The 12932-nt window shown below is 38.0% G+C and overlaps 1 protein-coding gene across 5 annotated transcripts in view; it reads left to right on the top strand.

The window, feature by feature from the left end:
• ESR1 (estrogen receptor 1) overlaps positions 1 to 12932 on the top strand; it is a 412991-nt gene that overhangs the window by 317518 nt on the left and 82541 nt on the right. For all 5 annotated transcript variants that reach the window (XM_025384525.1, XM_025384527.1, XM_025384524.1 and 2 more), the window contains one exon: positions 9172 to 9310. In XM_025384525.1, coding sequence (XP_025240310.1) covers positions 9172 to 9310 — 139 coding nt within the window. The remainder of the gene's footprint in view (positions 1 to 9171; positions 9311 to 12932) is intronic.

Genomic DNA, 12932 nt, shown 5'->3' with positions numbered 1-12932 from the left:
TCCTTCCTGTCCATTTGACAAGCACTTAAAAGGGCAGTCTTAAGTACTTTACTTCATAGTTTATTAATTTTTTTCCTGCTTTAGTTTGCAATCTACTCAGAAACTGGAAAATAATTTCTTTTACCTTTTTCCTCTTTCTCATTTAGGCTGAAATTGATTTCTTTCTGAGCGTGTAAGAAAAAAAAAAAAAAAAAAAGCTGTGGTTAATACAATTGCCTTTGCTGAACAAAAATAAAAGACTAGTTTACCTTCAAGCTGTGCAGTATCAGAGTAAGGATCTGCTCTGTCACTCCCAGGAGATTTTGATAAGAGAGAGTGCAAAATTTCATGATATCTGCATAGAATAATTGTAGCAAATATGAGAAGTAATAGAATTGTTTATTTGGGGATGAGGGTGGGGATGGGTTTTTTTGTGTGTGTTTGGAAAATTGGGAAGCTGGAAGATACTCTTAAATCCATCAGCTTCTCCAGAACTCTTCTCAAATGCTTATTGTCATGACAACCATCTCTTCGTAAACCAAGGCTCTGAGTGTAATACAGATGGGGCTGGTAACAAGGTAGGATTGCCATCTGCTTTGTTTTCTCTAAGGGACTTTTTTTTTGTGATCCCCAAGTCTCATCCTCAAGTCTGACAGTCTTGACTTATTTTTGTTTCTGGAGTCAGATAGAGCTGTGAGACTAATTCTTTTCTTCTTCTGACAAACTACTTCCTCACCTGTAATCAAATAACTTACTTGTTGTTAAATGGAGGGGAAAAAGGGTAATTATGTATGTGCGTGTGAAAACAAATATACATATTTTAATGATTTATTTATCTGTCTACTTTGCAAAGTCTCCTGTGAGGTACCTAGTAATTCAATAATACAGTCAAGCATGAGATCCAGAAACAAGTAGGAGTGAGGCGATCATTTTCCCATGAAACAGGTACAATTGTTATTGCTTTTGAACATTTTATTAACACCTGTGCTTCCTGATGGTGGGGCTGCATGAAGCTTGTAAGTAGTTTCATCATTCTTATTAGGTAACAAATAGGAGCGTAAATTATTTAGGAGAGGAAGACCTTTTCTTGTTACCAAATTTGGAGAGAAATTTGCCAAAGAAATGAATGTTTACAGGAGGGATACTGCTTAATATCTTCTTACTCCCCTTTGCCAAAGATACAAGTGACATTTTCTCATATCAACTTCCAAAAAAGTGAGGCCATAAATTTTTAAATGAATATACCTGGTATTTTAAAAGTTTGTATGTATCATGATCAGAATTAAGATATATCCAGCTTTTGAAAAAATATATATATTTAGCCATTAAAAGGTATGTGGTAAACTAAACTGATGAATAAAGGTTATGGGAAACATTTCATAAAATTTATATTTAAAGTAAAGAATAATTTCTCTCTTTGTATTATAGTCATTCTATATAAGCTACAATATAAAATTCTAAAACCTTAATTTCTTGAGGGGCTTATGCTTCATTTTTATTTCTAAATAGAGAAGAAGTTCATACACTGCTTTTATTTCCTATATGTTGATGTGTAAAATTTTACAATATAAAATTCTATAACCTTAATTTCTTGAGAAGCTTATGCTTCATTTTTCTTTCTAAATAGAGAAGTTCATACACTGCTTTTATGTCCTATATGTTGATGTGTAAAAATAATCAAATACTAGTGGATGAGTAGAATGTAACTACAATATATTACACACACAAACACACAGGATGACTAAACTGTACACATGGGCTGATGTCCAGAGCAGGGAAAAGCTGCTAAGGAATTTTTGAAGTAAAGTTAGAATGCAGTTTTGTGGTTAAGACCAATAATTTTTCAAAGGAGCATTATAAGGAGTGTGGTTACTTGGGTTGGAGTTGAAGACCGAGCAACGGTTGAGCAGACTTGAAACCAGTTTTGTCTTTAGATTTCTTTTCTTAACGACTGGTCTCCAATGAGTTAGCCACTCATTGTACTTAAGGTCTTGGCAAAGGAGAGACTTTCTTCACTGTGTAGTTTATACCTCATGTATGCATTACAATAGAAAGGTCCAGGAAATACTGCAGGCCCTCTATTGGTTTTTATCCTCCATTTAGATAAAAATGAGGAAGAAGTAGAATTATCACAAACAATCCCATTGGCTTTTAGTTGGGATATACTACAGAAACATCACCTTTGAATCTGTATACGTAAAAAAAAAAAAAAAAAAAAAAAAACTTCTCAGAGTAAGAGGTAAGTTCTGTTGCACTGTTCTGAAGGAATGGGTAATGTCAGAAATGTCTTCATTACATTATATAAAGTAATACACGGTGCTGTTATCAGATTGCATAGTCAAAGTTGGCAAGTTTGCAGATTTACATAGATATCATGACTTTCATCATCCATACTTCTTTCAAGAAATGGTCATCTTAATATGGGGTATTTATTTGAGGCATACACCATTTATTTTAAGAAGCAGTACCTTTGTTTATCGTAAAACTTCTGGACTAAATTCTTCAATTTTTTTTCTCTAATGAACTCAGTTTTTTGGGTTTTTTTTCCCCCACTGATTTTTACTGCGTAGCGTTTGCCCGAAGAATACCACTTTGTTTCCTAAGGCAAGTAGTCACTACAAGGCAAGTTTTGTTCTGTCTATCCCAAGGCAAATAGACAGCAGCAAACATAGTGTGGAGGGCTGCTGTGCTCAGTAGAAAACCATCAACTATTTCTAATTGGGGGTGTATGAAGACAGCTGCATTCTGGACATGCTAAACCTCTTGAAATGCTTGGAGTGTAATAAAACCCAAAACGTGCTTTCCTTTCTCATTTCTTTGCACATATATTTTAGGCAAAATACAGTCCACATGCTCTTGTTCCCTCTCCTTTTAAATCATGAAAAGTGTTGTTTTTTAGGGCTATTCGAGGTCCAGGAAGCCTTTTTATCCTTTTTATTAGGTTATTTTTATGTATAAATGAAAAGAAAACCATAAACAGAAAACACAATATGACATCATGAATGAGGGCAAGCACAAACTGCCCAATTTAAGTTTGAAGTTATAAACCTAAAATATTTTAAAACAAAACATTTCTCTTGGTGTTTTGCAAAAGCATTGCTTTCTTCTATTGGGCAGAAATTGCAGCCTGTTGGGATGAAGTAGAGAATAGAACTAATATTTATTGAGTAACTACCGTGGCATTCTGGGACATCTGCTAACCCCTTAATTTTTACAGTAACCCTAAGTGGTAGGTCAGTCCATCTGCATTTTACAGACACGAAATGCTTTCAGAGATATTAATTAGTTGGCTGTAGACCACAGAAGAATTGAAAGTCAGGTCTTCTTGACTTTTCAGCTCATGACTTCATTACTTCTGCCCTCCTCATTCTGTTGGGAGATGGGTGGGAGTGTGCCCTTCAGATGATCAAAAAGTCCCATGTTGGGATGTGATTTGGAAATAGCTAGTCATCAGGCCAGAGGACGAAGGCTATTGTAGCTTCAAGAAAGAAAGAGTCATCTTGGTATTGGCAAGGTGGTTATTTAGTATGGCAGCTGCATAAGAGCATTGGACAGGTGGTATGATATGGGATGGGGGTCAGGGTGGGAGCTGCTCACATCCCCTTATTATAGCAGAGCAAAACCAGAATAGTCACAGTGATGGTGATGTAGGGCAGGTTCGAGAGAAAGCTCATGTTCTTCTAGCATTGAGACTCACAATATTTCAAAACAAGTGATTATTTATTCCATTACAATTTATTTTGGTGATGGATGTTGCATTTATTTTATTTTCTAACAGTAGTACATATTTAGTAAGAGTTGTTTGTGACTTTCTTTATTTCAATGGATTAAACTCATTTTCTTAAGTTTTTTTAATGTTTGTCCTGTTATTGAAGACAGCTTAAAGTGTTACAGAATGGGAATCCTAGCTTTAATGAGTCTGCATATAAAAGAGTCCAAACATTTTATTTTGGAGAAAAGGAAGGTTATTTCAACTGTACTACAGGTATGATAGGGTCCATGATCCATGGTATGGCAATAAGTTACTATTCTTTAGAGAATAAATTGCAAAATATAGGACATGAAGACTGCTTGGTATTTACATAGGAGTCTAGTTCTTCTGATACTATATGTTCTATAAGCTTTCTCCCAGAAATCCAAAGTTTTATTTAGCTTATAGCCATCATTGTGCCACAGTCTCCCTCCCATGATTTATTTTTTCCCATATTGTGCTCTTGTACTAAGTCTTTGGCATTGAAGGGGAAAGAGATGAATTATTCAACTCTTCTTCTATTGAGTAAAAAGCCAATACAGAAAAAAATGCAACAGGCAATTTCATGACTGACATTTTGGAGAACATTGGGGTCATCATATGACTGAAAAAATGATTATCTCTTTTGAAGGTCAGGAAACCAGTATTTTCTCCAGTGAATCTACGGAGGGAACCAACCACCTAGCTTTTTGTAAATAGCACTCCTCAGGGAAATGTTGCTTTTTTCTTTTGTAGTGTTTCTGCTTTAAATCTTCATAGACTGTATCCCATGGAAGCAGGAATATAATGACTATAGCACTTACTTCTTTTCACGTCTCTACTGAAGAGCCACCCTGATTTATCTTTTCCTCCAAGGTAGTGTGGAACTTTACCAGGATTTAGATTATGTTAGTCATTTTGCCTGGAGATCTCTGTACACTTTTCAACATCGTTTCTAGGAGCCTTGCCACACCCAGTAAAGGAGCGTGAGGCTTCAAGAATCTCTTGGCGTACCAAGGCAAATTAGGCAATTTGTAAGAAGTCCCTAGCAAAGCAGAGTGGAGAAGAGGGCTCAGGATCTCGTGAGGACTGGGGCAGGGAGGTGGACATCCCATGAGCTCCTTTCACAGTCAACACAAAGTTAACATATCTTGGAGGAAAAACTATTACTGTATAATGGAAGGCAGAAGGCAGGAATGTCTGTGCTTGGTGATGAAGCTGGAACTAGTGAGCTGGTTTATGATGGAGGGATAAATTTTGCCATAAAAGAGACATGCCTCAATTTTATTAGCTAGATTACTTCCCATACAGGGGGTGAGGAGTGAGGATTCTAAGGCATTTCTCTCTGTTTTCAATATATCCTTTCTGGATTCACTATTACTGGGACTTGTGAATATAGACTAGGGATTAAAACCTGAGTTTGCTTTTAAAAAATTTTTATTTTATTAAATGAGACTTCTGAGCAACTGATTTCACCTAGTCTTATCAAACTATTGTTACTACTTTTTCGATATGCATTCTGTCCCTCCTGTGTGAAGGCCACAGGGCACCTGCCCCCATGTCATTAAGATGGAGGTCCTCAAGTGATGAGGGGATGAGTCACCTCTCACTTACCACCTGCGAGAATATCTACCACTGTTACCTCTTCTTATGTCCCGTAGCAGCTGCTACACTCCCACCTTATTATTAGCGACAATTTCTAGTGTTCAAGAGAGAACGGGATTTACTTTTTGAATGCCTCTAAGTTATTATAGCAGGATCATTTGGAATTGCATATCAGAACATTCTTCCTATTTATCAGGAAAATAAACCAAGGTCTTGAATGTCTGTCCATAGTTGGCCCAATATAATTTTGCTTGGGATTTATTACATTATTTTTCTCCATTGGCTATGAACTGAAGGCATCTCATGGTATATTTATTCAATGCTGAAAAGGTAGTTAGAGGCTGTGTGGTAAAGTCAAGACCAGTATATTGGAAGAAAAGAGACACTCCATCTAATAATCTTTCATAGTCTTCACATTCATTGAGAAGGTTAGTTGATAACCTTTCCTGCACACTGTCTCCCAACCCTGACCCAGGAACTTGCAGAGCACACTGTGCAACAGATGTAATAACCCTTGTCCGCAAGCAATATGCACAGCTGGGAAAAATAATTAAATAGACTCTTTTTGAGAGGTCTACAACATTTCAACAGAAGGATCGAGCAATCCTGCTGGCCTCCAACTGAAAACTATTACCAACAGACATACTTCAGACAGATTCCATGATCACCATACTTATGTGGCACAAGTGCTTATGAGGAGCTTCTTTGGCTTCCAAAAGGCCACTAAAACTGTCAGATCTAAATAATACTGGAATTGTAAAGTGGGAATTAAAAATTATAATTCCATTTAACATGTAAAGTTGCCATCAGAAAGCGGGCCTTTGGTTTTCCATATGGATTGGTTACATGGTCAACTGCAGTTCTAACTCATGAGACACCCCCAGATCTCATCCCGTGTGATTCTTTTTGAGGTTTATTTAGGGTGTTAGATAATCTGGGGCAGGTTTCATCATGGGTGGCAATACTACATATAGCAAATGTCATGAGAAGAGAGAAAAAGCCTCCCTTTTGAATGTTAACATTTCTGCAAGTAAGTTTAATTCACAGTATAAGTTTACATTACTATTATGAGACTTAAAAGATTGGGGTGAAATCTTAAAGAATTATGAAATTAAGAAATGAAACCCAGAGGGCTTTCATTTTCAGTACTGATGACTTAAACCAAAACAGGTTTGGCTTATCTGATTAGATCATGGGTTTTGAGAAAGAGGAGCATTTACTGCTGCATCAGGAGATGTTTCCTCGAGAGCAAGGCCAGCTCCTTTTGACCCAGAACATCCCATAGGTAAATCACTGCACACCGTGGAGATACCTATTCCCTCCCTGCCCCAGCCTCCTGGGGATCTGAAACCAAATCATTGCTTTTTCATCTTTTACTTTTTTCTTATGAGCGAAGCCATCCACTTTCTCATGTTTCCTGATGCCAAGTCCTTCTTTACATGAGTGGAATCCACTCTTTTCAATGGAAAGACACCTGCTCTGAGACAGGCTACACCGTCATGAGCGTTGGCATGGCTGAGTGATGTAGTGGAAGGTGCAATAAATTTAAACTTTAAAAAAGCAATATTTGATGGAATCATGCATCTTGTGCCTACAATGAGTATATGCTGTAGCAGGATTTACAGATACATGCATGATTAATTTGAATACAGTGTAGCAAAATGATCTGTTAGAAAACACATGAGAAGAGGTGCAACATTATTAGTCATTAGGAAAATGCACATAAAACCACCATGCCTGAGTGATGCCTCTGTACATCTATTAGAATGTCTAAAATCTAAAAAGACTGACCATACCAAGCATTGGTGAGGATGTAGACCAACTCGTGCTTTCATGTATTGCTGGTGAGAATGTAAATGGTACAACTACTTTGAAAACAGTTTGACAGTTTCTTAAAAAGTTAAAACATCCACCTGGCATACTATATCCAGATATCCTACTCTTACGTATTTAGTCAAGAGAATAAAAGCATATATACATACAAAAACTTGTATATAAATTGCTTGTAGTAGCTTTATTTGTAATAGCCAAAAGCTAGAAACAACCCAAATGTCCAATGAAAGCATACATTGTATTTATTTATGGGATATATCCATGCAATGGAATACCACTTGGCAATAAAAAGAATCAACCCCTCATCATACGTGCAACCACATGGATAAGTCTTAAACTAATTATGCTGAGTTAAGAAGTCAGACAAAAAGGTAAGAGACTGTCAGGAGCTGAATTAGTGTGTTAAAAGTGGCAATGAAAAAGGAGAAAATTATAGCTACCTCAAGATAGAATTGATGAGCTTTGATTATGAAATGATGGTAAGAGAGGGGGCCATAGACTCTGAGGTCTGTCTCTAGCTTTGGTTTCCCTATGTGGATCATTATCTCTTTGTATATAACAATTATCTGAAAGATGGTACTTAAGCATGTAAGAAACGATAAGCTACCTGTTTAATGCTGAGCTTTTGTTACCTCCAAGAACCCCAAGAAGAAACATCCTGTAAGCAGACCATTCATACTTGATTGTTAAAGGAAAACAAAATTCAATTTTGTCTTTTTTATCAACACAAGTATAGCTAGCTAATAAAAGTGTAATATTCGTGAGAGAAAAAGAAAAGAACACACACACACATACACTCAATGGGATTCCTAGAGCCATTCCCATGGATAAGAGGGAAGGAAGGGTTGAGGGCAAAGAGAGAAGGGAGGGAAATAGACTACGATGGGATATCTTAGGGCAAAAGAATAGGGGACTGATTTGGAAGGCAGCAAACTTTATGGATACTTGATTTATTTAATGTCCCTGTCACTCTGGCATATCTTAGTGTGCATGGTATGTGATTTATTTAGTCACTTGATCCAAATTCTCTAATTAAGTGTAGCTCAGAAGAGATAGTGTCCATTGTGGTCAAGGACACAGGTTTTGGCTTCAACAGACAAATAAGCTCTCTGAGCATCTGTCTTCTCATCTGTACAATGGGAATATCAGTTCCTACCTCTTCAGGTTGTTGCATTCATAAATAATTGTGTATAAGAAACATTAGGATTGCTTCTAAGGGCTCAACAAACTTCCTTCTTCTTCTTCCTCTTCTCCTCCTCCTCCTCCTTCTTCTTCTTCTTCCTCCTCCTCTTCCTCTTCTTCCTTTTCCTTTACTCCTTCCTTCTTCCTTCCTCCTTCTCATTAACATTATTAGGTAACCTCAATACTATCAGTAATGATTGGAAAAAGCTTTAATCTCCTAGTTCACCATTAGAAAACAAGAACACATTTTGGTGGTTATTACCTGCGTAATCATACTATCACCTTTTTTTTTTCATCTGACTCATTATCCCAAGTGATTTATTTAAATGTGGAGTTTTCTGAGTCTTTCTTTTACATATTACAAAAAATGAGTGTGACTTAGGGACGAAGAAAAGAAATAGAAATTTGGTGACTTTCATTCTGCCTGTGCTCCAATTCCTATTTGGTCTAAGACAAGTCATTTAAATTTCTTGCACCTTAGCATCTTCTACTCAAACAGAAATGAGGAACAGTCACAGAGTGCTATGATAACTGTCTAAGTAGAATCCACATAAGTTTTCACACTGAGTATAACTTTATAGAAAGCTAAGTGTGTTACTCAAGTTGGTACATTTATGTAGATGTGACACTATGGCACTAAGAACTTAATGCCACATTGAAACTCACTGAGATAGCTAGATTTTAAAAATAATTACTTGACTTCACTATAAAGTATGTTCGTATTGCATTTACTCTGTCTAGTAGAAAATAGACCTTGTCAGTTCAAATCCCTGTTGCATTAATTTCACCAGTAATGAGTCTTTTTCATTTGAGTCAGCAGGGTTTTTCTTGCTTGTTTTCAGGCTTTGTGGATTTGACCCTCCATGATCAGGTCCACCTTCTAGAATGTGCCTGGCTAGAGATCCTGATGATTGGTCTCGTCTGGCGCTCCATGGAGCACCCAGGGAAGCTCCTGTTTGCTCCTAACTTGCTCTTGGACAGGTAAGTGACCTGGCTGTAGCTTAGGAGAAGCATGTTCTTTACGATCATAGTTCATTCATGAAACTATTTTATTCATCTCTCTGTGAAGCTTCAGAGAACTTTATTATGGGTGCACTGGGGGTGAAGAAGGCTAGTCAAATTCACAGAAAGCTAAGGATAACTTTCTTCTAGACATCACCTCAGAAGAACTCTAATATTTCTAACACACACACACACACACACACACACACACACACACACACACACTCATTACGAATGGTAATTTTCTAACTCCATCTTCAACTTGTGTCATATAAAAATTATAATAACCTCTCTTTAATTAAAATCTATTTTTGCTTCTTGTACATCCAAACCACAATAGTCTGTTCATTTTCTTCTCCAATTTTCCCATCAGTAAAATGAAAAAATTTGACCAGAGTTCTGAAGGTCACGTCCAGGTTGACAAATTCATTTTCGTTTTCAAATATGTTACCTTCCTTAACATACCATTGTGGGGTTGCCTTGGAATGTGGGTCCCATTGTTTTTTTTTTTTTTCAGTCATTGCTTAGAGTAATAGAATTTAGATATTACTCAATAGCATCTGCCACTGACAGAGTCTCCACCCTGCGCCAGCTGCTATGCTAAACACTTTACATACATCATCTCATTTAATCATCACTGGACTCCTAGGAGACAGGAATGTCATCATCCATGTTTTACCAGAAAGGAAACTAACTCTCAGAGACATCCTGCTACTTGCAAAAAGGAGAAAGCTCGCCAATGGTGGAGACAGAGTTGAAATTCAAGATCTTTCTGGCTCTGGTATGCTCTATTACCTCCTGTCCTGGGCACATGGTCTTCCCACTCTTTCCTGTTCAGTGATGCCTCCTTTGGTCTGCTGCCACAGCATTCTGTTTTCCAGGTAAATCTTGTCTTTGTGGACTACATAACATTTTGGATGAGAAAGAACCATTTTGTTGTTTCTTGCAATCCTATTTTGCCTCTGTGCCGAGCAGTCTAAGACTGCCAGGCTGCCCACAGTGCATCTCTGCATGGTCCTTTACTTCAGAGCATTTCACTATATTTCTACACCTGCCAAGCGCCTGGAGCAGAGTTGCAGCAAAATTTATTTAAGTACTGGAGAATTGTACAAGGTGTTGGTTATTGTTTTGTCATTTTGTGTTAACATAGCTTTTGAAAAACAGTGGTGTGGCTGGGCGCGGTGGCTCAAGCCTGTAATCCCAGCACTTTGGGAGGCCGAGACGGGCGGATCACGAGGTCAGGAGATCGAGACCATCCTGGCTAACACGGTGAAACCCCGTCTCTACTAAAAAATACAAAAAACTAGCCGGGCGAGGTGGCGGGCGCCTGTAGTCCCAGCTACTCGGGAGGCTGAGGCAGGAGAATGGCGGGAACCCGGGAGACGGAGCTTGCAGTGAGCTGAGATCCGGCCACAGCACTCCAGCCTGGGCGACAGAGCGAGACTCCGTCTCAAAAAAAAAAAAAAAGAAAAAAAAAAAGAAAAACAGTGGTGATACAGTTCAAGAAGCAGATTTTGCTGTCTGTGGAATATATTTTGATATCACAGTTTCACAAAATTATCAAGAATGGCCACTAGTCTTATTCCTTAGAACTGTACTCACAATGTATTCTGTCAGCCTTCTAGAAGATGTCTTTACCGTGTTTTATCTTTCTATTTCTTGTTTTCCTTTCCATTTTTTCCTATCTCGTTTCTCCTCTCTTTTCCTTTGCTTTCCTCTTTCCTTCTTTCTCCTATCCTCTTAGTTTTTTTGTCCTATAGCAGTGTGGTTTTGTAACCAAGTGATATCAAGTTTGCAGATGAAAATCTTAGGCCACACATAATATTTCCCTGCCTACTGCCCGGAGTGTGTCTACCATGTTTAGGTTTCTGGACATTCATAACTCATTTGCTCCTTGATTTCCATCCTCATCTGTATCTATCTTCTTTTTTAAAATTTAATTCAATTTTTATAACATTGACACAATTGTGCAGATTCATAGGGTATATAGTGATGTTTTGATGCATATAATATGTGGTGGTCATATCTATCTTCTTGAGTACACACTTGCTTGAGGACAGTCATCAAATAATTGCATTTTGAATATGTAAAGGTTTTTGACATTACTGCACCCAACACACTCATATTCCCAATGAGGTGATATGGCCTAGGATTTTATCAGCTACAGCCTTCTCTTTCCTTTCTCTACACTCTAGTGGTAGCTAATTTTCTTTCCTATCTCTCACAGAAGTATGATTGACTAAAAGTTCTCATCTCTATTCATTCATACTTTCTAAAACTTCAGATTGGAAGTTCTAATTCCCTCTAGACCAGGATTTGTCAATCTCTTTACTATTGACATTTTGGGTCAGATCATTCTTTCATTCCTTCTTGGTTGAGGCATTGATATTGTTTGGCTGTGTTCTCATCCAAATCTCAAATTGTAGCTCCCATAATTTCATGTGTCATGGGAGGGACCTGGTGGGAGGTAACTGAAACATGAGGGAAGGTCTTTCCCTTGCTGTTCTCATGATAGTGAATTTCTCATGATATCTGATGGTTTTATAAAGGGGAGTTCCCCTGCACATACTCTCTCTCTTGCCTGTTGCCATGTAAGATGTGACTTTGCTCCTGCTTCCACCATGATTGTGAGGCTTCCCCAGCCACAAGGAACTGTGAGTCCATTAAACCTTTTTCTTTGTAAATTACCCAGTCTCAGGTATGTCTTTATTAGCAGCTTGAGAACAGACTAATACAAGAGGCTGTGTTGTGCATTTTGGGATGTTTAGCAGCATCCCTGGACTTCACCAGCTAGCTGCCAATAGCAACATCCACTTCCTCCAGTTATAATAACCAACGATGTCTAACTATCTTCTAACTATCATTTCTAACTATCTTCTGTTATGTCAGGGGTGGGAGAGGTAAAATTGTCCCTGGTTGAGAATTACCACTCTATGCTTTCCCAACTCAATGTTCTATAGGCTCCTCAGACACACTATAGTCTAAACTGAACACTTTATCTTGTGCAACAAGTCTGTTTGTTTTGTCTTTTCTTTTCTTTTCTTTTCTTTTCTTTTCTGTCTTGGTGACATCAACACTCACCTAGACACTAAAGCTAGAAGCTTTAAGTTACCCATGGATTCTACCTTCTCCCTCACCAAATTATCCAGTTAACTATCTATGAACTGCTTCCAAATCCAGACCTCCCCTCTATCCCCATTCCTCTGCATGGCACAGGTCCTGGTTGTCCCTGCTGCAGATTCCTTGCTTCTGTACCACGGACTCACTTTCTTGGTCCTGCTACTCCTTCTTTCAGTCCATTTCCCATAGTGCTGCTGGAGAAGGCTTTCTAAGGCACAGCTGTGATCATGATACTTCCTGACTCACCTGTCAGTGGCTCCATTCTTAACACAGAGAAACCCCGTCTCTACTAAAAATACAAAATTAGCCGGTCATGGTGGTGCATGCCTGTAATTCCAGCTGCTTGAGAGGCTGAGGCAGGAGAATCACATGAACCTGGGAGGCGGAGGTTGTGGTGAGCTGAAATTGTGCCATTGCCCTCCAGCCTGGATGAAACTCCATCTCAAAAAAAAAAAAAAAAAAAAAAAAAAAAAAAATGTCT

Source organism: Theropithecus gelada, chromosome 4 (genome assembly GCF_003255815.1).
Source record: "Theropithecus gelada isolate Dixy chromosome 4, Tgel_1.0, whole genome shotgun sequence".
Classification (NCBI taxonomy): Eukaryota; Metazoa; Chordata; class Mammalia; order Primates; family Cercopithecidae; genus Theropithecus; species Theropithecus gelada.
This window is presented reverse-complemented; position numbering and strand designations above follow the sequence as displayed.